General features: G+C 38.0%; 1 protein-coding gene across 15 annotated transcripts in view; it reads right to left on the reverse strand.

Annotated features, from left to right (window-relative positions):
- Positions 1 to 1,015: 1,015 nt before the first annotated feature.
- LOC126268161 (glucose transporter type 1) overlaps positions 1,016 to 25,733 on the reverse strand; it is a 1,240,707-nt gene continuing 1,215,989 nt past the window's right edge. For 13 of the 15 annotated variants that reach the window (XM_049973724.1, XM_049973723.1, XM_049973726.1 and 10 more), the window contains one exon: positions 3,283 to 4,731. In XM_049973724.1, coding sequence (XP_049829681.1) covers positions 4,622 to 4,731 — 110 coding nt within the window. In that variant the 3' untranslated portion in view covers positions 3,283 to 4,621. Of the gene's footprint in view, positions 4,732 to 25,733 lie in introns of all 15 variants that reach the window. The other 2 variants (XM_049973736.1, XR_007549106.1) reach the window with 2 other exon arrangements.

A 25,733-nucleotide genomic window follows, 5' to 3' on the forward strand; every position in this document is an offset into this window, starting at 1 on the left:
TCATATTACAGAAATATGTACCCCTCTGCACCAAATTTATTTGTGATGACTCTTCTGAGCAGTGGTAACATTTTAATAGTGTTACACTTAAAGTAGCTGAACTCACTCACAATGTAGCAATCATGAAACATCTAAGTGAAAAATGACAGTATTGAGATCTTAAAGCACTTAAGCAAATAGATTATGAGAAATCACAAACACTTTGAGAGAGGCAGCAGATGACCAAAACCAGATCAAGAGACTCAGTAGATTCAGAAAGGCGTAATTTAATTGTAAGTAACTTGTTTGCACTTTAATAAGTGTCTCTTGACAAGGACTGTAGGTGGTCTGCTACCCACTTCCACTTTGTTCTCACCTCATTTTATGCTTTCATTCTCTCACCCCTTCTTCTTCTTTTTCTCATCTGCTGCAGTAGAATGATTGGTTATGGTCCAGTGTGTGTGTGTGTGTGTGTGTGAGAGAGAGAGAGAGAGAGAGAGAGAGAGAGAGAGAGAGAGAGAGAGAGAGAGAGTCTAACTGAAAGGCCATGATACAATTATAGCTTGTGTAATGAACATTGCCACTTTACCCACAATTTACATCACTTGAAATTTTGTTTGTCTGTCTCTGTAATTGTAATACTACTAAAGACAATATCTTGCCTCTCTACAAGAATCTTGCTAATGAAAACAATACTTCTAAGTCAAATATGGAACAAAGTAGTGGTAGGCATTGATTCAGTTCTTTGAAATATTACTGAATGGCATTAGCGGTATAGTACAGTCTGTGAAATGTAGGTAACTCATTTTGAACCTCAGCCACCACATCATTCTAGTTTGTTGTGACTAGTAAAATCAGCAAATACTCCACCGCGAATAAGAGATTCATCCTTATATAATCACTGTTCAGAGTGAAAGTTTTAACTAAGTGAATTTGTGTTCAAACTGTAAATATCTCACAAATAAAAATTACACAACAATTATGCAAACATGTTAAAGTGACAGCATGGTTATAACAGGTAAAACAAAATCATCTGTTAAACATTGTACTCATAGAGATAGAATTTTATTGCATTCATGGAACTTTACACACTGTATCTTTCCGTAGCAGCATTGCAGCAGCTGAAATCTGCTGCTGAATTGACACAACACAATCTTTTTTGTATGTTGATAGAGTTATTTTACTCTTATATTATTCCTTCTGCAGTGGCAGTGTAACATTCGTGGGTGTCAAAGAAAGACTTTTCTTTAATAGATGATGATAACTGTTAAAAAGTATATATATATATATATATATATATTTTTTTTTTTTTGGGCTGCAGCAAACAGAATGTATGTGTGTGCCTTTCTTTTCCCCTCTTTTATAGGGTCTTAAATTTTGATTACTTTATTTAAAATTCTGGACTTGCTCACATAAAATTATTACAACATTTCGGAAGACTTTCATACATGACTGGTGACTCAAAAATTTTCTCTAAAGAACCACACGTTTATTACACTGCCTATTCCCTTGCACCCTATGTGGGTTAAAAGAAACTGGCACTGAAGAAATGAAGACATGAGCTATCAACATCAGTAGTGGATTCTTGTGCTGCACCAAGTCCACAAAATTTATTTCTATATTAGAATTATAATAATCATAATAATAATCATAATAATGTGTTTCTTATTCTTATCAGCAAATACTGAGGAACGTCATCCGTACTCCCCAAGTTATCTAACAGATCCAACTGATGGCTAAAATCTAGGAATTATGCATATTCTGCTACTGTACTTCTTGTCTTGCATACATACACAGAACCTTTAAAAAATAAACTGAATAACATAAGCAATATGCAGTTCATTCATCAGGAATATGAGTCTTAAGTACATAACAATATTTACATTTAGAATAACACTTGTCTCCTGCAATGACGCCCAATGCGCGGGGTATGGAGGGTCAGGATTAATTACTTTGAAGAGGTCAGAAATGTTCCCGCTCTATCAGACGTCATTCTTCCAAACTTTGCGAATCACAACAGATTGCTAGAACCGTTAGTTTTACATTTTTCAGATTTGCTATAATAATTACTATAGTAAGTTTCCTAATTACATTAATTTATACATTCCCTTGCCAAAAAATTAATACCTATTAATAGGAATTTCAAAAATGAACCTAATATAGATATCTTTCAACTTCATCATTATATAGAAACTGTAGTTTTAGACATTTGTAATTTCACCATGTAGGACAGAATAACTGCCTGCCATCACAGATTTAATATGCAATTATGTTTCTGAATTTAGTAAGGTTGATCATGATTTTTAATTTTTGGTCTGAATTTCTGATTTTTAAAATGAACTCTGACAGTACTACACTGAATTTGCAATGAAAGAAAAAAGTGTTTTAAAACCTCATTTAAGTTGATTGCATCAAGCACATGCAGTTTGGTTCATATTCCCACATACAAACATTATTCAAGTCCCCTCTTATTATAATTTATTATTTGATCCGGAAGCCCTCCACAGTATGATCACAAACTAGGCCTTTTCCCTGCAGCACATGACGTGCATGTCCACAAGTTATGATACAATAAATCTGGCAAGATTCCAAACACATCATATCCCTAAAAATGTTGATAACTAAATCTTTATTCCTTTTTGTTAAATAAAGGCATTATGGCTTGATCACAAAATTAAATGGCAGGTGAATGCACTTTTTCTCAAGTAACAGGCAAACTTTTCTCGCTGTCACTATTACTCTCATGAGCACAGTGGCAGTGAATCACTAAGCTACAGAAAATGAAAACAACATGACAAAAACAAATGCTGAGAAACAGTTTACCTGTACCCAAGATGAAATCCTCAATTAAACACCTGCCAAATATCACACATTTCCGTAATGTCAACCCCTTCTGGATTTATGTTAGTTGTTTCCCCTGGCAGGTGAGTTGCTGGTCCCATTTCCTACCACATAAAATCACTCAAACAACAGTCCCAGTCTCCACTTGCTCATTCTTCCTAAATGGCAGTAGTTTAGTGTACACAGAATGTATATATAATTTTCATCTCTGCTTCATAACAGTAAACAACTCCAAGAGTTCAGTGTGCGCTAACAGTTTACTCAGCTCACGTGCACAAACTCTTCTAAAAAAATAACTAAAGTAAAAAAAACAGCTGTGCACATTTCGTTGGATAGAATTGTCTGTTTTCCAGTTCTATTACAACTGTTCCAGAGTATTCCCAGTTGTCTGAGGCCTGAGGGCAGGACACGGTTGCTCTTCTCTGAGGGAAGAAGTGGTGGAGGCACGAAGATGGTCGTACACTCAGGCTCTCCTCTATCAGCCGCTGGCACCGGGATCTCGCGGGAACCGCCACCGGGCCCTCACACAACACACACGTGCGGTAGCAGCCTTGCTGCTCAGGGACAAACCAACACAACAAACCAACCCACTGTAGTAGTGACGGCAGGGTAAGAGGGACAGAAGGGTAATCTGATTTGGGGAGGAAATGGAAGGGCGGGGCAGGAAACTCTTATGCAATATGTTTATTTATATATATGTGTGTGTGTATATATATATATATTTATATATATACATATATATATATATCTTTTTCATTTACACTATTTTTATTCTGCTTGTGCCTAGTTATACTACTACTAAACATGTCCTGATCCATACTCTGGTGACAACTATTGAAAATTGAGCACCTGAACGCTGGTGACGTCAGTTTTACAAGTACACAAGTTTAAAAAAAAATAACACCAATCCGTCCTTTTACGACAGGAGATACTCTCCCTTATAACAATTTATTTACAGAGGAGAAGATATTTCTAGTCTTTTGAATATTTCTTAATGCTTTAAGTTTAAAGTCCTGGCAGTGTACGTACTTAGAATTTGTCGCGAAATTTTATATACACGACGGTACAGTGGATGTAAAAAATTGTTTCACTTATTATTTTTATATTTTCTATTTGATTTTGCGCTGGGTTTGGGATTGATATTAGTGCCACAGGCAACTTACAAGTTAAGTTGCCAGAAATTGTCAGAAAGGGAAGGGTTCAATGGTACAGGTGTCCCGCACCTTGTAGAGTTGAAAATGGCATGTTACCGTGGATGGCTAGAGGATGATTGTGGAGCTTGAGGAACAGGGAATCAGTTGTATTTGTTTGCTGAATCTAGTGGCCTGTGTATTTTTCCATTGTTTTCTATATTTATGAATGTGATAAATTCATACAAGTCATTTCTAAAAAAAGGAAGATTGAAATTTATAACATCACACTGTGGAAAACGGCACTGTCCACACGGCAACAGCATCCCTCCCAATGGTTATCTCGCTCCACCAGTCTATATAAAAAAGTGATAAGACTATTCAAGTAATGTTTCTCAAATTCAAAACCCACCACATTACCCAACAGATCTCACAGGTCCTCGTGAACACGTTCGACGGAGGCAACCAGATTCCGGTCTCAACAGTGTTTGCAAGGAAACAGCCCGTTGGTGGAGCTGGAGATGTCTCCCTCCCACTGGAGCTCAGCGCCGCAGGCTATGGCGCAGGTACACGAAGCAGGCCTTGCCATGCTCCGACACCAGCCCGTACAGTCGGCCTTCCAGCATCGTCAGTGACACTGAGAAGTTACCGACGTTAAGAGTCTCCCAGTGTCAGACAGCACTGTTCGGGAACCGTGGTGGGGGTAGCGGGGGGGCCTGTGTCCTGCTGGTCAGCAAAGCAGCAGTTGAAACGAGTTCTCGCGATGAGCGCTCGGAGGCAGCTGCAACATCATATGCAAAATCAGTTTATTATAGTCAGTCTTTTCACATACATTTTCTCAGGCTCAGATTTATCCTCAGCTGGATTGTCCAAAAATGATTAAAATGAAACAGTCATTAGTGCTTATTCAAATTGCAACTGGAAGCTGATTACTAGACACTGAAAATGGCTGTAACTGCACTGTAAGTGTAAACTGCTTCAAGAACGTGTTTTGATTTTGTAAAATATTTTGACATCAATTTTGCAGATATATTAATACTAACAAATGAATTTTACCTATCTGAGAGTACACAAGAAAGCCAGTGTAAAACTGGAATGAGTCTAATTGTTATTGTAATGACTGGTCATAATATTTCAGCAGATTTTTTTTCAATTAGAAATCAATTGCTGGAAAAGCATGCATGTGTTTCCATCATATTTTCCTTCCAGGACAAGGTTTGTAGCTCACAATTTCTAGCACAACACCAATAATGTTACTGCTTACATGACATATTTCTTCCCAAATTAGCAGTGTATTATTTGATAGTGATTTTTTAACTTGCCACTGAAAAATTAAATCTCATGGAATATTTGATTTCAGCATTTTTGATCATCACTTTGCGCAATCACTGTTAAATAGCCTGTTCCATTAAATTCATTTTCTTTCTATGTAAGCATTCTTGGTCATAAATTCGGGTGGAAATGACACAAGAATTACGATATCAGTTATCAATAGGCAGCTTGAATGTCAGTGGCAGAAAGTTTATGCAATGAAGACATTTATTTCTCATAACAAGCAAAGTTTAATGAAAAGACACAATAATAAGTTACTGAAGGTGAAAGTTGTGATGTATATTGGACATAAACTGTACCTATGAAAAAGTGTAATGATGCTAGATATGGCAACAAAGGCAGCACTAGAAGGACACCTGCATTTTAACAAAATACATTGTGTTTAAATTATAGACGTAGTGCACACTCCATAACTTGGCACAGGGTGGGTGTGAGGGATAGTGCTGCTAGGAGCCTCCAAAGCATATGAATTGCTCTTCCAAAGCATACAGAAGATAAAGAAATAAACACATACCTTTTTACTGTATTTTGTGTTTTACAAGAGCAGAATGCAAGTTCTGTCACTTAAATGCTTTTTAAAACAGAAACTGCTACAAATTACTACTCTGAAACTCCTTCACAAACAGTAGTGTTTGAAATGACTGTTGTTATTAGCTGATTTTTATGAAGTTCAGTAACACCTGCAAAAGTAAGTAGTTGTTGTGCAGCTCCGACACCTACTGCTGAAGAATTGTAATGCTAAAGTGAGGGTGTATATGATGCCAAAAGTAGGAGTTGTGACGGTAACAAATACTGAAGGGATATTTTATAATCAAAAATTTTGATGTGATACCCAGACTGCACACAATGTGCACAAAAATATCTTCTGGCTTCACTTGGATGACAGGAGATGTCATATTAACCATTATGAGCAGCTGAAAAGGAGTAGGTCATAAAGTCAGTGTAGATTTTGATGCCAATGGGAAATTAATGCTGTGTTTTCAAGTGACTGGTGTGGAGTTCAACTGTAAATGTCAAAATGTCTTAACAATGATACTGCAGCTGACTTAACCCATTACACTATTTTATTTACATTACTGCCTTTGCAAACAGTGTTTACTGAAAGATACCAACAGCAAAATATTACTAGCTGTTTCACCACTAGAAAACTAAGTTGTTGTTTAAAAGTCCCAAACAAATTGTAATACCTGTATGGTAATTCAAAAGGTCAATAGATGTAAAGTATTTCTAGATGAGACATTGTATGTTGGTAACAAAAAGCATAAATAGTATGGATTTTCTTGTTACATTTTATAACCTTAACAGAATGTATATTAGAGAGATTCAAGCCAACCTAGAGTCTCACTGGCAATTGTTCTTCCCACAAGCTATTCGCAACTGTAACTGGAAAGGAGAGAAGTGACAGTTGTACACAAAGTACCCTCCAACAGACATTGAAGGGTGGCTTGCAGAGTATATATGTACAAGGTGGTTGAAATTAAAGTGCATCTACACGCATAGGTCCAGTGTGGGGTGTAATTATCATGTAACAGCAAAGCTTCTGAGATCTGAGATGTGGAGGAAGCCCTGCCAGTGGCGATAGAGAGCACTGGGTGTACCCGACTGCAAATTGTTGCTCATGTCGGCACCAATGAGTCCTGCCGTCTGGGTTCAGAGGTCATCCTCAGTTCGTACAGGCAGTTGGCGGAATTGGTGAAGGTGGAAAGCCTCGCTCACAGGGTGGAATCAAAGCTAACTATTTGTAGTATCGTTCCCAGAACTGATCTCGGTTCTCTGGTTTGGAGCTGAGTGGAAGGCTTAAACCAGAGGCTCAGACGGTTCTGCGGAGATCTGGGGTACAAATTTCTCGACCTCCGCTATCGGGTGGAGAAATGTAGGGTCCCCCTGAATAGGTCAGGCATGCACTATATGCCGGAAAGGCTACAAGGGTGGCGGAGTACGTGTGGAGTGCACATGGGGTTTTTTAAGTTAGAGAATTCCCTCCCTAGGCCCGATAAGATGCCTCCTCAGATGCGGAAAGGTAGGAGTAGGCAAAATGCAACAGGGAATAACAATATTAATGTGCTAATGGTAAACTGCAGGAGTGTCTATAGAAAGGTCCCAGAACTGCTCTCATTAATAAACGGTCACAACGCCCATATAGTACTAGAGACAGAAAGTTGGCTGAAACCGGAAGTAAACAGTAATGAAATCCTAAACTCAGATTGGAATGTATAACACAGAGACAGGCTGGACAGTGAAGTGGGAGGCATATTTATAGCGATTAGAAGTGCAATAGTATCGAAGGAAATTGACGGAGATCCGAAATGTGAAATGATTTGGGTGAAGGTCCCGGTTAAAGCAGGCTCAGACATGGTAATTGGATGTCTCTATAGGTCCCCTAGCTCAGCAGCTGTTGTGGCTGAGCACCTGAAGGATAATTTGGAAAATATTTCGAGTAGATTTCCCCACCATGTTATAGTTATGGGTGGAGATTTTAACTTGCCGGATACAGAGTGGGAGACTCAAAAGTTCATAAGGGGTGGCAGGGACAAAGAATCCAGTGAAATTTTTTTAAAGTGCTTTATCTGAAAACTACCTTGAGCAGTTAAACAGAGAACTGACTCGTGGCAATAAAATATTAGACCTTCTGGTGACAAACAGACCCGAACTATTTGAAACAGTTAACGCAGAACAGGGAACCAATGATCATAAAGTGGTTACGGCATCGATGATTTCAGCCGTAAATAGAAATATTAAAAAAGGTAGTAAGATTTTTCTCTTTAGCAAAAGTGACAAAAATCAGATTACAGAGTACCTGATGGCTGAACACAAAAGTTTTGTCTCAAGTACAGATAGTGTTGACAATCAGTGGACAAAGTTGAAAACGATAGTACAATATGCATTAAATGAGTATATGCCAAGCAAGATCGTAAGAGATGGAAAAGAGCGACCGTGGAACAAACAAGTTAGAAAACTGCTGCAGAAGCAGCGAACATAAACATAGCCAAAGCCTTGCAGGCAAATAAAAATTACGCGAAGCGAAATGTAATGTGAGGAGGGCTATGCGAGAGGCATTCAATGAATTCGAAAGTAAAGTTCTATGTACTGACTTGGCAGAAAATCCTAAGAAATTTTGGTCTTATGTCAAAGCAGTAGGTGGATCAAAACAAAATGTCCAGACACTCTGTGACCAAAATGGTACTGAAACAGAGGATGACAGACTAAAGGCCGATATACTAAATGTCTTTTTCCAAAGCTGTTTCACAGAGGAAGACTGCACTGTAGTTCCTTCTCTAGATTTTCGTACAGATGACAAAATGGTAGATATAGAAACAGATGATAGAGGGATAGAGAAACAATTAAAATCGCTCAAAAGAGGAAAGGCCACTGGACCTGATGGGATACCAGTTCGATTTTACACAGAGTACGCAAAGGAACTTGCCCCCTTCTTGTAGTGGTGTACCGTAGGTCTCTAGAAGAGCATACTGTTTAAAAGGATTGGAAAAGGACACAGGGCATCCCCATTTTGAAGAAGGGATGTCAAACAGATGTGCAGAACTATAGACCTATATCTCCAATGTCGATCAGGTGTAGAATTTTGGAACACATATTATGTTCAAGTATAATGACTTTTCTGGAGAATAGAAATCTACTCTGTAGGAATCAGCATGGGTTTCAAAGAAGAGGATCGTGTGAAACCCAGCTCGTGCTATTGGTCCACGAGACTCAGAGGGCCATGGACATGGGTTCACAGGTAGATGCCATGTTTCTTGACTTCCGCAAGGCATTCGATACAGTTCCCCACAGTTGTTTAATGAACAAAGTAAGAGCATATGGACTATCAGACCAATTGTGTGATTGGATTGAGGAGTTCGTAGATAACAGAATGCAGCAAGTCATTCTCAATGGAGAGAAGTCTTCTGAAGGGAGAGTGATTTCAGGTGTGACGCAGGGGAGTGTCATAGGACAGTTGCTATTCACAATATACATAAATGACGTTGTGGATGACATCGGAAGTTCACTGAGGCTTTTTTCAGATGATGCTGTGCTGTATCGAGAGGTTGTAATAATGGAAAATTGTACTGAAATACAACAGGATCTGCAGCAAATTGAAGCATGGTGAAGCGAATGGCAATTGAATCTCAATGTAGACAAGTGCAATGTGCTGCGAATACATAGAAAGATAGATCCCTTATCATTTAGCTACGAAATAGCACATCAGCAACTGGAAGCAGTTAATTCCATAAATTATCTGGGAGTTGGCATTATGAGTGATTTAAAATGGAATGATCATATAAAGTTGATTGTCAGTAAAGCAGATGCCAGACTGAGATTCATTGGAAGAATCCTAAGGAAATGCAATCCGAAAACAAAGGAAGTAGGTTACAGTACGCTTGTTCGCCCACTGCTTGAATACTGCTCAGCAGTGTGGGATCCATACCAGATAGGGTTGATAGAAGAGATAGAGAAGATCCAACGGAGAGCAGCGCACTTCATTACAGGATCATTTAGTAATCGCGAAAGCATTACGGAGATGATAGATAAACTCCATTGGAAGACTCTGCAGGAGAGACGCTCAGTAGCTCAGTATGGGCTTTTGCTAAAGTTTCGAGAACATACCTTCACCGAAGAGTCAAGCAGTATATTGCTCCCTCCTACGTATATCTCGCGAAGAGACCATGAGGAGAAAATCAGAGAGATTAGAGCCCACACAGAATCATACCGACAATCCTTCTTTCCACGAACAATATGAGACTGGAATAGAGGCTTGCGGAGTATGGATGTAGATGTAGATGTAGATGTAGATGTAGATGTAGATGTAGATATGATAAAGCATTAGTGCACAACTGATTCACATTTTTTTATGTCTCTGGTGCTCATATGGAACAAATTGTGCAAGTGGTGGTTAGTAATAAAATCATCATTAAGTGTTTCTCACTTGTCTGACGTTCCTGCACACATCCTGTCCGTAGTCCATTATGTAGGGGAACATTTCTAAACATGTTTCTTGCATTCACAGAGCCATATTTTCACCTGGTAGCCACACTTGCAACTATTTTTTTTCTACTGCTGATCAGCCTGCCCTAACACATTAGAATGTGTACCAAGTTTCGCTGCAATGCTACAGACATCAAAAATGTTTTGCATCATCCCATTTCCCAGAACTCCTGAAGATAGACATTGACTGTGAATATTGTATCTCAGACACAGTCCCTTTCGCTATTCAGAAATGTCACTAAGCCCACCCAAAGATGTAAACAAAAATGCATGAGCAGTGCCTGTTTGATGAAAGGGGGTCCGACAGCCGTTCAGTTCCAGTCATTCCATGAGGAAAGGAGATACACGGGTCATGTTGTCTGTAGATCAACCATGCCTAGACAGTCAATACCACAGTTTGATTGGATCCACATTGTTACTTTGTGCCAGGAAGGGCTCTCAGCAACAGAAGTGTCCAGGCATCTCAGAGTGAACCAAAGTTATTTTGTTCGGACATGGAGGAGATACACACAGACAGGAACTGTCAATGACATGCCTCGCTCAGGCTATCCAAGGGCAACTACTGCAGAAGATGACCACTACCTATGGATTATGGCTCAGAGGAACTCTGACAGCAATGCCACCATGTTGAATAATGCTTTTTGTGCAGTGACAGGACATCATGTTATGACTCAAACTATGCACAATAGGCTGCACAATGCACAACTTCACTCCCAATGTCCATGGCAAGGTCCATCTTTGCAACCATGACATCATGCAGCATGGTACAGATGGGTCCAACAACATGCCGAATGGACTGCTCAGGATTGGCATCACATTCTCTTCACTGATGAGTGTCACATATGCCTTCAAGCAGACACTCGTTGGAGATGTGTTTGGAGGCAACCTGGTCAGGCTGAACATCTTAGACACACTGTCCATCAAGTGCAGCAAGGTGGAGGTTCCCTATTGTATTGGGGTGACATTATGTGGGGGCAACGTACGCTGCTGGTGGTCATGGAAGGCACCGAAACAACTGTACAATACGTGAATGCCATTCTCTGACCATTAGTGCAACCACACAGGCAGCATATTGCTGAGACATTCATCTTCATGGACAACAGTTTGCACTCCCATCGTGCACATCTTGTGAATGACTTCCTTCAGGATAATGATATCACTTGACTAGAGTGGCCAGCATGTTCTCCAGACATGAACCGTATCGAACATGCTTGGGATGGACTGAAAAGGGCTGTTTATGGACAACGTGACCCACCAACCACTGTGAGGGATCTACACTGAATCACCATTGAGGAGTGGGACAATCTGGACCAACAGTACCTTGATGAACTTGAGGGTAGTATGCCACACTGACTATAGGCATGTATCAATGCAAGAGGATGTGCTACTGGGCATTAGAGGTACAGCGATCTGGACCACCACCTCTGTAGATCTCACTGTATGGAGGTACGACATGCAATGTACGGTTTTCATGAGCAGTAAAAAGGGCAGAAATGATGTTTATGTTGATCTCTATTCCAATTTTCTGTACAGGTTCCAAAACTCTAGGAACCAAAGTCATGCACAACTTTTTTTGATGTGTGTATAATTACAGCCCAAATTGGACCTCTGTGACTAGCTGCACTTGGTAATTACAAGTACCAAGTAGGTGTGGAGGTAGATGTATATTAGAATGCCATATTATTGCAACTGTAAACAAAAGGAATACGTTTTTTATTTACTAAAATATTTGTTTTATAACCCTTGTGAACTGATTCACCTAGCCAATTAAAAATTTAATCTGCAGTTAAATGTGGAATCAGATCTATGCAGTGTGTCATTTTCTACATACAAAAGACAATTCCAGGGAACAGTCCTACAACCTACCAAGAACTGAAACTCCAAAATTTAATTTGTTAACACTTATCCTTGCAGCTACCTAGCCAGAGACATGTAGTGTATGGATAATTTTAAATCAAATGGCTCTTTTTCAGCTGAAAGGGCTGTAAGCCACAATTGTTCTAAAGAACTACTTGAACATCTCAATGAAGAAAAAATGTGAGGGACCTTCTTCCAAATTCAGTCATAGGCTTAGGAAAAAATGGTAAATATGTAACAAGACAGCCACAGCAAATTATGACCTTATGAGAGCAGCAGCATAAAAAATTTGGGGATTACCTAAGAACAAATGTGATCACTGTGTCCTGGAAGATTGTAAATATACCTTCATTTTTAGAAGATGGGAAAGGGAAATTATCTCATCAAACCATAATAAATTTCAATCAACAGTATCAGAGTTTGACAATATTATGAAAAGGATAGGTTGCTACTTATCATATAATGAAAATGTTGAATCGCAGACAGTCACCACAAAAAGATTGCCAAATAAGTGAGCTTTTGGCCAAAAGGCCTTCTGGAGTAGAAAACACACACCCATTCACACAAACACAACTCAGCACAAGTGACCACTGTCTCTGGCTGCCAAGGCCAGTCATTCACCATGAGAAGACCTTTGGGCCAAAAGTTGACTTGTTTTGCAATCTTTTTGTCGTACCTGTCTGTGACTCAACATCTCCACTATATGGTGAGCACCAATTTATCCTTTTCATAATATTGTCATTTTCCTTAGACTCAAAGGCTCAGGAGGTGTGAAATGTGTGCTGCAATGTAAGAAATAGATACATCATTTTGATTAAATTGCAACCCATAAATTTACTCATCAACAGATTGTCATGATATGGGTAATGACAGATCTCAGTCTGTTCATTTTCAGCAATCTCAGAACTTCGGAGTCTTGTGCCAAGTAAGCAGTGTTTGACACTGCATACATACTTCTAAAAAAATCAAATATTTGTAAGACTATTTCGTTGATTAACATTCACAGTATGCAGTAGTAGGTATTGTATACAGTATAATGTCATTCACTACTATCAACTTTCTTTTGCTTCTGTGAAAGAGTTTGCTCAGTGTAAGAGTGTACAAAAGGATGTATAAAGATACACATAACTCATATTCTTCATAACAATTGTGCAATAATGATTCCTACATTTGTTTACAAAACTGCATACTCTCAAGTCATTTTCTTAAATTTGGAATGGTATATATTACAGAAGTGCTTCAAATGTAAAAAGGCATAAGCAAGAACTCCTAGTTATTTATAATAGTGTAAAACAGTTCTTTATTTTCCAATTTTAGATTACTAAGAGCTCAAAACAGCCACCATCAACACCAGTTCCCTTTTCTTCACACTTGGAAACTTGTCATCAATATTTGGTTATAATATAGTCATTACAAAAAACGCACTCCTAAAAAAATCTAAGTATATTAAGTGCTCCGTCACTATACATTTAAGCTGATTATCTTTGTACACGGTAAAGCTGATTTATTTGCAGCAAATAATTTTCAACAAGATTACAACACCAGAACTAAAAATAATTTTATGCTGCTCACCCACCGTATAAAACTTTACGCTCGAACTCCACATTATATGGGTACGAAAATTCATAATAAAGTGAAAGGAAGAGAATTGCTCAGCATAAATTTATATGAGGAACTAGTGCAGAAAGGCTACTATTCAGCAGAAGAATTCGTAAATGACAACCTGAAAATTTGAGCAGGAGAGAGCAAGTATTTAGGACAGTTAATTTTTAAAAGTTTGTTAATTTTGCAGAAAATTTATTAATTGCTTAATTATAATAGAGGGAAACATTCCACGTGGGAAAAATATATCTAAAAACAAAGTTGATGTGACTTACCAAACAAAAGTGCTGGCAGGTCGATAGATACACAAACATACACACAAAATTCAAGCTTTCGCAACCAACGGTTGCTTCTTCAGGAAAGAGGGAAGGAGAGGGAAAGACGAAAGGATGCGGGTTTTAAGGGAGATGGTAAGGAGTCATTCCAATCCCGGGAGCGGAAAGACTTACCTTAAGGGGAAAAAAGTCCTTTACAAATGTCTGCTTGTGTCGGTGTATGTGCGGATGGATATGTGTGTGTGTGCAAGTGTATACCTGTCCTTTTTTCCCCTTAAGGTAAGTCTTTCCGCTCCCGGGATTGGAATGACTCCTTACCCTCTCCCTTAAAACCCGCATCCTTTTGTCTTTCCCTCTCCTTCCCTCTTTACTGAAGAAGTAACCATTGGTTGCGAAAGCTTGAATTTTGTGTGTATGTTTGTGTTTGTTTGTGTATCTATCGACCTGCCAGCACTTTTGTTTGGTACGTCACATCAACTTTGTTTTTAGATATAATTGCTTAATTAGTTATTCAGTACCATATATTATATTAGTGATATTATAAGGAAAATTGTAAACCCAGTTTTTGCATTTTGACTAGTCTCTTAATTCTATGGCTTGAAATTGTATGTTATAAGACAATAAATTTCTATTCTATTCTGTTCACAATAAAATAAGTGTTGTCTCTGTCCATTTCTATAGTTTTTGTACACAGTAGATAATACCTGTGGTGAGAATTTTCAGGCTTATTTACTTTCATCTAATATCAATAATAAAGTTGAAACTGAAAACTAAAAACTGAAAGGTTATAGACTTTAACATTGCCTCAAAAGTGCATGTAAATATAATAAATGCAAAAATAATTAGATCAAGAATCAGAATATTCAACAAAAAGAGACAGAGAGAGAGAAAGAGGAACAAAAGACTAAAATAGATCAATAAAGGATGTGGAAAGTTAAGAAAAAAAGTAACATAATGAATCAGTAATTTTCACAAGGCTCAAGTAAAGTCACTGGGAGAGAAGTTAAATTAAAGAAGTGCTACATTGATAGTTGAATGTCTGGAGGCACCACCAGTTCTGTAAGTTTTAACAGAAAAGGTGAAAACGATCATTATCAAATAAATCCATGACACAGGAAACTGGAATAAGGAGGCTTGACAGGAAGGAACATTTGTAAATAAATAGATACACACACCTACAGAAAAAGTAAATCTATGCTAATACAAAAAGGGGAAATTTTGTTCCCAAAAAAATTTTAAACTGATTTACTTCAGATTTTTTAAACAACAATGAACAGAGTTTCTGTTCAAACCAACTACAAGAAAGAAAATGCTGGGCTGCATTATGAAAATGCGTGGTTTTATTTCCTTTCTCACAGTTAGTTTTAAGTATGGTAGCAAGGCATCAGAACCAAACTATTAGACAAATTGTTTCGCTCAAATATATTGTTTCTCTCTCGGACACACACACACACACACACACACACACACACACACACACACACATACACACACACACACACACACACACACACACTCACACGCACACACAAGAATTGTATACACAGTAGTGTGCCATTTCGTTTTCTTGGTCAAGGTGAATTATAACAGAAAATCTCTGTATTATGAAAGTTGTATTCATGGCTTATCAGTTTGTGATTAGAATACTACTGTGAAATCATAATTCATTCAAAACTTTCTACTGCAACCTGTTCACAGACTAAAACTATGTGAAATAATGTCATTGAAGCTACTATCCTTGCAGATTCAGGAGCCGGAGATGTCTCACATACCCAGTATACCAATTATCCTTTTACCCATTCAGTTTAAGCAAACCAAGTTTTTGTTTGCGGTAGCAGTAAAGAATTCTCAAGGTTGGATTGGAATTAATTTATGATCAGAGTGTGCTTAGCATGGTCAGTTGTATGTGCTCTTTCGCCAGCTCTTATCATACAATTATTTTCTTGTAGAAACACAGTGTCCCAAAAACTAAAACTATATATATATTAGGACATAAGCTATATATTTTTAAACAACAGTTTTTCTTCATTTCAGTGAGTTTGTACTACAAAAGCAGGGCATTTAAACAATTAGACAAATTTTTCTCATGGTCAGTTGTAAGTTGTCCCATTATGAACTGGTAGTTCAGAAAACCAGTTCATACTCTTACCACAAAGTATCCAAGAAATAAAAAAAATGTATATTCTGAAGTATTGTAACCATATTGTATACATAAATGTAAAAAAAAATACTTAATACAATGAAAACAAAACATGAAAACTAAGGATTTTTTTCTTTCATATGTTTCCTTATTAACTTCAAGGTTTGTATCTTCAAAGTGACCTAAGTCACAATAAGAAGCCAAAATCACGACACAATTCACAAATCCACATCATGATGTTTATCCAATTCCCATACATATTTAGCAATTGTGAAGCATTGCTGGGTTCACTAGTAGAATATTAAAAAAGAATCCACCATGTTTAACAACTTTAGTACCCTCTATATTCCACGTTTTATATCATATAATGATGTAAGAACCTGGAAAAATGTCTTACAGCAAACAAATACAAGCAGTGACCAAAAGAAATTGAGTTTCTAGGTGGTAGCTGCATGGAAAAATAATGAAATGTTGTATCACTGGGCACCAGTTTAAACAATAACTTTTCACAGATGGTTGGAAACATAGGATTTACTAGTAAACAAACAAATACAGAAGGAATGAGGTTCAGACTTCCATCTAGTGATCTAAATTTTAGTATTAATGGTTTCCATAAATTCTTATTATGTCACACACTTGGGTGGTTGCTTTGGGGGAGGGGTTTATGACTTTGTCACTGACAAGATGTTAATCTTCCTTTCTCCTTTTCAACCAATATAAGGAAAAAGCTAAAAGCATTATGCCACTTAGTAGTGGTAATTCTGACTATGATGATGTTTATATGAGAGTATTAAATATTCTGCTTGTTTGATAGCCTCATCCTTGAGCTCTCTTTGCAAACATTCAGTGACTCAAGGGATATATTCTGACAGATTTAAATATACTGCAGTGACATCTAACTATAAAAATAAATGTAAGCAACTCACTTATAATATTAAAGACCCATTCATTACTTCCGGTGCTTCCAAAAATTGTTGAGAGTGTGGTTTACAATGGAATACCAGCTCAGTTTTTTTCCACATTTATTAATGGTCTCTTGTTTTCACTTTTGTAAAGGATACTGTACAATGTGTATATGATATCACAAATGATGTCCTGGCAGGGCTATACAACAAAAATTATTCTATTGGTGTATTCTATGAAATACTTTGGAAACTAAAATGTGGTGGCATTAATGTCATCCCCCTTGCACGGATAAAATCTTACTTCATAACAGAAAATAGAGAAGCACATTAATAAATTGCACTAATGGAATAAATATAAAGTCAGGAATATGAGACATGGAGTCTCACAAGGTTCATTATCGCTACCTGTTGAAATACTGATCCACACAGATGCAATTCTAACACCTTAATTTTAAGTCTTGACCTCAAAAAGACTCATACTGTGTGCTTTTGAAAGAAAACCTTACCAAGGGAATTAAATTTATTGCGTTTATGAAGTCAGCGTTTATGAAGTCAATGGAGATGAAGTCAGTGACAATGAAATAATATTAGCACAGATCATTCAGAAATTCTGTATTGGATTAGGACTTGAATCCAGATATCTTGCTTATTGCTAGCAGTTGTGTTTACCATTAGGCTATCTGAGCACATTCCAACACCTTATTCAGACTGCCATTGTCACTGATGTTTCCTCCTAATATTTATGAATCCTACAACCAGTCATATTCTTTACATTACAGATTTTTTGAGTGTTTTCCAGTGATATCATTTCATTTCATTGATCTTCATTGATTTCGTTCCCATTGGCACCTTCACTTAATTTCAGTGGACTTAATTCAGTTGGTACATGCCACTATTATTAGGTAAGGCATGGTGCCCAAGAAATATCAGGTGTGACAAAAAAAATTCCAGAAATTTTTATTTTTCTTGAACAACCTTTCTTCATTCATCAACATCAACTTTGTCCTCTTCAAAGTAATCCTCTTCAGGTACAATATGTTTGTACAAGCAGATTTTCCAGTCTTGGAAACACTTCTGGAACTCATTTTTTGTTATGGTATTCAGTGTCTTCAGCAATTCTGTTTTTATTGTATCAGTGGTGGTAAAATTAGATTCTTTCATGGTTCTCTTTAGTCTCCAGAATAGAAAGAAATCACAGGTGGTCATGTCCAGTGAATGCAGTGGCTGAGGCAATGTAACAAATTTCGTTTTTTTTTTTTTTTTCCAAAAAAAAATGATGAACAAGCATTGAGGTGTGAGCAGGAGCATTATTGAGATGCAGTTTCCATTAATGGTTTTACCACAATTCTGTTCATTTTCTTTGAACTGCTTCATACAAATGTCCCACATCTTCCAGGCCATAAGGCAGGATCTCATAAATGCACTATCCCATAGTAATCAAAGAAAACAGTGAGAAGAACCTTTACATGTGATCAAATTTGTCTAATTTTTTTTCAGTCTCAGCTCTTCAGGTAGTTTCTATTGAGGTTACTGGGTCTTCATTTTGATGTCATATCCATATATCATGTTTCATCACCTGTTATAACCTTCTTTAAAAATTCTGGATCATTGTCAGTTTAACTCAGCAGTTCCTGAGGCCATGATGTTGGGATCATGGATTTACTTCAGACTTTGTACATCTTTAGTAGGCCATTAAAACAATGTAATCCGAAAATAATAAGTGCACTACTCTGGAAATTCCAAGAAAACCGCAAAAGGTGTTTTACATGTCTTTTATGTAAATTATGTATCTGTGCTAAGTGTCTTAGGTGTATGAAGTCCTTGTGGTTATGTGGTTAGCATTTGATCATAGCAAGAAGAGCCATTGGTTAAGCAACAGCTTGAATCCCTCTTACACTACTTTTTTAATCTATATTTATAATCATTGGTCTCATTATTTTATTTATATGACATTTAAGAGGTAATATAATAGGGGAAAAAAACACGTGTATTGGCATGAAGTATTTGCATGAAGTATCAATTTATGTTTACCGTGTGTGTATGACAAATAACATCCTACATGTTATGTTGAGAGCACATCTCACATGTAATTCTGCATTACCATTTTGGTCTGGCATTTAATGATATACTATATAACTGATTGTGAATAACGTCATTCACATCATTGTTTATTGAGGTTTGGCTTGGGCTTTCCAAGCCTGTCTCTTGTCCTTGAAAATTTAATTACAAATAGTAAATAGTCAAATCAAAGTGAAGGGTATGTTATTAAGAATAACTACATAATTCAGAGAAGCTAGTATTCAGGAGGAGGCAGAAGGGGGCAGAGAAGATCCAGATTGCTTGGATTATGAAGCAGCCATTGAAATCAAGCACCATAGCTCAGTAAAATATTCTACCACTGGATAGTCAACATAGCTGTTGGTCACAGTTTTGCAGTGGCCATTCATTTTCTGCAGTGCTAATACTGCTTTCGCAGGTTGCCCTTCATCTGATAGGGTAGGACATGCACTGGAATAGGTTTTGAAGCTTGGCCTTGAATAGGCATATGGGCCATGTAGTATAGGGTAGGGAATAAATGTGGCCTAAGAACAGACCAGGATGTTTTGTAGATTGTGTGAGTGACTGAATATCAAAGGATATTGAAGGATTATGGGTATGATGGTCTTCATTTCCAGGTATGATTTTCTTCATTAGGTATGATGGTAGGATGTTGGAGGCCTGGCCAAGAAAGTGGTTTTCTTATTCAGATCTGGTCTGATATAGCGTAATGGGGACAATAAGGGCTGGGGGGCCATGCATGATTAGCCGTGCAGTCTAAGGTGCTGCAGTCATGGACTGTGTGGCTGGTCCCGGCGGAGGTTCAAGTACTCCCTTGGGCATGGGTGTGTGTGTTTGTCCTGAGGATATTTTAGTTAAGTAGTGTCTAAGCTTAGGGACTGATGACTTTAGCAGTTAAGTCTCATAAGATTTCACACACATTTGAACATTTTGAAGGGCTGGGGGGCTTGCATCTTTGCAACTAGTTCATGGAGGAGGATGGGGTATTGTGGATATGTGTGGAAACATTTGAAGAGCAGCATTTTGTCTGTGAAGGCCTTATTAAGAACTTTAAAGTACTGCTGACTATTAAGCAAAAGACTGTTTAGTAGGAAAGAGATGGCAGTCTCAAAATGGAGGTATTGATGATGGTTGATTGACCTGATATGGGTGGAGAATGTCAAGGGGCCACTGAATAGTTGGGGATTAATATCAGGAATGTGTCACTTTGGGCTGAAGAGGACTAGGGAAGTGGATAAGAGAGAAGCTGTTGAGGTTGTGGAAGGAATGTGAATAAAATATTTTGGGCTCAAATTCTGATTATAAAGATATGATCAGTGAACCTGAACAAGATGAGGAGTTCAAGATCTGATTGGCTGGAAATATTTCCTCTAGATGATATGAGAAGGATAGATTACTGTTCACTGCATAAGGAGGAACTGAGTCACAGGCAAACACATTGAAAAAATTGCTAGATGTATTCAGCTGCCACAATAAGTCCTGCATCAGGCATAAAAAACTTGCGCACATTCCCACAGACACAATTCGCCTGTCTGCAAGTGAATGCCCGCTCTAATTGGTGAGTGGTTATCTACCCTTTTCCTATTGTTGTTATTTCATTCTGGATTTTCCATTGTTTTGATTTTCCTTCTAGATGTGGGTGACCTGTGGGTGCCCATGGCTATGCTGTGGATTAGTTTGTATACCTTCTACTCACAGTAGAAGTAGTTATAGGTTAAAGACATTGTTAATTAGGTGACTGAGGAGTGATGTGATTGGCCCTGAGTCTATAGAAGTAGTCTTTGAAAGCAGCAAGTCCATGAGGATGGGAACGTTGGAGTAAAGGTGGAATGCATCAACAGTGACAAGTAGGGATCCAGTTTGTTATGGGATGGAGATGTTTCAGAGGCAGTGAAAGAAGAGATTTGTGTGCTTAATATGAATAACCAGGTTGCAGGTGATGTGTTTGGAGGTTTTGGTCAATCAGAGCCTAGATTCTTTTCCATTACAGCAGAGCAACTTTCTTCAGCCAAATATCCTGGATGGCTAGGTTTATGGATTTTGAGAACATGTAGAATGTTTGCATTCGGTCTAGAAGGTTTGAGGCTAGTTTTGGTGAGGAGGGAGAGAGATTTAATGGAGAGGCTCTCGGACAGACCTAGGGGTTTGAATGGGATTGTAAGTTGTGCTTGACTTCTGAGCTGGCTTCATTGTAGTACAACTTTAGTAGAAAGAGTCACACAGCTAGCAGATACCCTTCATTGGCAATCACTGTGGTTCAGTGCAAAAGTAGTGGACTCTTTATCTGTAGGATATCAAGGTTGTGAATGGATATTTTTTCCTCTGCTGAGTATTTGTGTTTTTGGGAAAGAAGCATAAGCCTGTATGTAGTAATGAATTTCTGAAAGGTATCCAGGGATTGGTTGATCAGATCTGGGTGGCAGGGGAGGGGGTATATCATAATTGACCGAAAGTGTTTCTTGACAAAGGAAATTTTGATGTTGTTTTTTGTTGAGGTTGACGGCAAAAAAATGATTTTGTGCTGTAAAAATTGAGAGACAGAGATTAGATCTTTAATCAGTCAAGCAGAATTTAGGTGTGAGGCTACATGAAATTATTTTTACTTCTAGTATCATTTAGTATAATTGTGGATTTCACAATTCGTCATAAACTTAATCTAATTGTCAGTCATATGTACCAATACATTGTCTCCCAAAAGGTATTTAATTGTATGAAGCTCAAGGTCCCTGAATAGGCAGGATGTTCAGTTATCAACTTAACACATTATTCTTACTGCACGCATCTACAAAATAAACAGTTTCTTTATCTTAGCTGCATTGCTGCAGAACATTGTCATAGAGTGGTATTATGTGAAAGAATTTGAGCAATCCTCTATTTAAGTCAAAACAGTGAGACAGATTTCTATGTGCAAAGCAGGCAAAGCTGAAATTTCTAGTTAACATGCTGGTGCCACTTTAATTTATTACTGATCTCAATTTCTAGGAGTTTCAAATGTGGAGCCTCATTGTCCACTGAGCTCTTCTCCTGGCATATTTAAGCCACTTTTATCTGTTTGGAATTCATAGTGTTAGCCTTTGTAAGATAACAAGATCTCATATTATTAACTCAGAGTGAGTGAGTGAGTGACAGAAATCCATTTGTTGGAAAAATTGTGACAACAAACAATCTACTATGAATTTTATTGGTTCATAGTGGATGGGGTTTTGCTAAACATAAATAAAGGCAACAGATTTAATGATGAAGTCTATCATGATGCATCATTAATTCATAATGAAAAACTGGAAAACCCTGGATGGAATAATGACAATGTTATGAAAAGGGTAGTGGCTACTCACCATATACTGGAGATGCTGAGTCACAGATAGGTACAACAAAAAGGCTGTCAAACAAAGCTCTGGGCCAATGGCCAAACCAGCCTTTATCACAATTAGACAAAGCACCAACACACACACACACACACACACACACACACACACACACACACACATAAACACACACACACACAAATGCAACTCATACACACAAGATCACTGTTACTGGCCTTGGCAGCCAGAGATTGTGGTTATGTGTGTGTGTGTGTGTGTGTGTGTGTGTGTGTGTGTGTGTGTGTGTGAGAGAGAGAGAGAGAGAGAGAGAGAGAGAGAGAGAGAGAGAGAGAGAGAGATAGATAGAGTTGCGTTTGTTTGAATTTGTGAGTGTATATATCTGTTGCCTAGTTCTGACGAAGACCTGTTAGGCTGAAAGCTTTGTTTGACAGTCTTCTTGTTGTGCCTATCTGTGATTCAGCATCCCTACTATATGGTGAGTAGCAACTATCCTTTTCATAATTCTTAATGAAACATTTATATAACAAAGAAGATTTTTTTTAACTTAAAAAGCAAAATCCATCTGATGACGTGCTTGTTACTAGTTCTTGGGTCTAAATTTAGATGATAAATTTTTGTGCAGACAATATATAAAATATATCAGCCATCAGTTTGCAACTTTGTATTACTTTTTATTTGTATTTAGTGTGTGCAGATCTTTCAGTTTTTTTTTTTTTTCAATTTTACCACATAACAATTTCTTTATTGTGCATGTACAGTATAGTAGGATGAAGACATGATTAAATTTATAGGTGATAGATGATTTGCATGTGAGTATGTGTATGTGGTGGTGGTGATGGGGTTTATATACAGAATGCAAAATTTACTACACTGAATCACCACCTCTGCCAGCAAAAACAGCTCTAACTCAGCTGGTCAATATACAGAACTGAACTTATATGACAGCTATAGGTATATCATTCCATTCTGCTTCAAATAGATGGCATAGATCACCAATGATAGTGCCTGAGTGGTGTTGGCATGCCAGTCTCTCACTAAACTGTGACTAAATGTTTTAAAGGTTGAGAGATCTGGAGAACCTAATGGCCAGGGCAACAGTCAACACAAAGATAATGTCACAGAGACTTCAAAGATAGGGAACAGCCACCAATCTTGACCCATCAGAAATGCAATGGCTGCTTTCTATATTATCAGTTGTGCAAAACAGAGACAAATGTGTTGTATACCAAATGGTACTCCATATCACCACACCAGGCATTGGGCCTGTATGATGATGCAAATACAATCTGGCAGTGTCCATTCTGCTTGGAGCTTGACACATAAAAATGCAATGCTATCCCAAATATCCAAGAATCTCGTTGTACCGGTCGAAACAATAGCAGTAAGATATTCCACCACCAGATGTCTTGAGGTACATGTTTTAGCTACTACTGTCATCTTTTGTGCATGCAGTTATGAGTTATAGTGGTGCATCTCAAGGAAATGTTTCAGTGCTTCTGCAAACTGTGAAATGGATAATGTGAAGGAGCAATGTATTTGCATAAAATTCTGTTTTAAGTTGAAGAAAACTACAGGCGAAAACCACCGTATGCTGGCAGAGGCATTTGGTGAGAGTCGACAGAGTCTAGTAGGAATATTTGAAAGGCTCAAGTACTTCAAGGCCAAGAATCTGTGAAAGGTGACAAACATTCTGGTCAACTGTCAGAATGCGTAACACTGGAAATGATCGTGAAAGTATGTGATGTTATTCACGAGGACCAAAGGCAAACAATTCACAATATGTGTGACAGACTTGGACTGTCATACCATACATTTCAATGAATTCTAGCTGATGAACTGAACATGAGCCAAATCACAGTGAATTTTGTCCCTCCTCTTCCGAGCATCGACCAGCAAAACCTCAGGAATCAGACACACACTGAGCTGCAATGAAGAGTTCAAGAGTGTCCAAAATTCTTATCCAGAATCATACCAGGTGATGAATCTTGGGTCTACAATTATGACCCTGAAACAAAGCAGCAGTCATCACAATGGAAAACGATGAAAGAAACTAAACAAGTTTTTATTTGGGGGGGGGGGGGGGGGGGATAGTGCATAAGGAGTTTGTTATACCTAGTCAGACTTTCAACAGGCAGCTTTACTGCAAGGTATTGAGGCAACCAAGGGAAAATGTTCATCACAGATGGCCAGACACTAAAAAGAAAGATTGTTTGATGCACCATTATAATTCACCTGCACACACCTCGCTCATTGTAAAGGAATTGATGGCCAAAAATAAGATGGCAACGATCCCCCACCCTCCCTACTTGCCAGACCTAGCCCTGTGTGACTTCTGCCTGCTCCCAAAGATAAAAATTGCATTGAAAGGGCAACATTTTGACTCGACTGAAGACATCCAAGTGGAATCACAATGGGTTATGAACACCCTGCAGACTTCCAGGAGTACTTACGAACAATGGTGGGATCATTGCATGCATGCCCGAGGTGACTTCTTCGAAGGTGGTGGAGAACATTAGGATATAAATATAGTTTTCTGATTTTATGATGAAATTCTCAAGTATTTTCGGTAGCATCTCATATGTGCAGCATATTGTCGCTGGTTGCACCACTGCTCATGTACCTCTTTTTTGTGTTGCCACATCAAAGTAAATCACAAAAGTGGTTGCCATATTGACAGTCAGTGATGTTCTATATGTCATTACACTATCAGTGTGGATGCTTGTCTAGCTGCAAGCAAGCCCATTTACTGATTCATGGCATGTGTTGTGGCTGTATGATCCTGCATGGCGGACCAAGCAATAAGTCTTGTCTCTTGGGCACTATTCACATGGAGTCCCTAAGGTTCCTGCTTGATATTGAGTATGGCTCTCGTGAACCATTGATTCTGTATTTACATGATAGTTATGGATCATGTCCAGCACAAGAAGAAATATGATTGAGCAATTAACTGCAGTCTAGGTAGACCATGATCATGCCACAATTGAGTTTTGGCACATGCTCTATCTTACACGAGTCATATCACAGTCTTCTCACAAACAAACAACATTCATATTTGATTTCTGAATGAGATCCCTGCTACATAATATTTCCTTGTATGAAGAATGTATATGACATTACTCTTGTCTACTTTGTGTGGTTGCACAGAAATGCTAATCATTTGCATTTCCTAGATGTAGCACACATAATGCCAATTTGAAGTTTCTGCTGAAATTTAAATGGCCAGCAGTGTAGAGAACATCACCTCACTGCAGATATGGAGTCAGTAGTTTTCCAGGTGAAAAAACCTCTAGAATTTGAGAATTACTTTT

The sequence above is a fragment of the Schistocerca gregaria genome, chromosome 4, assembly GCF_023897955.1.
Source record: "Schistocerca gregaria isolate iqSchGreg1 chromosome 4, iqSchGreg1.2, whole genome shotgun sequence".
Lineage (NCBI taxonomy): Eukaryota > Metazoa > Arthropoda > Insecta > Orthoptera > Acrididae > Schistocerca > Schistocerca gregaria.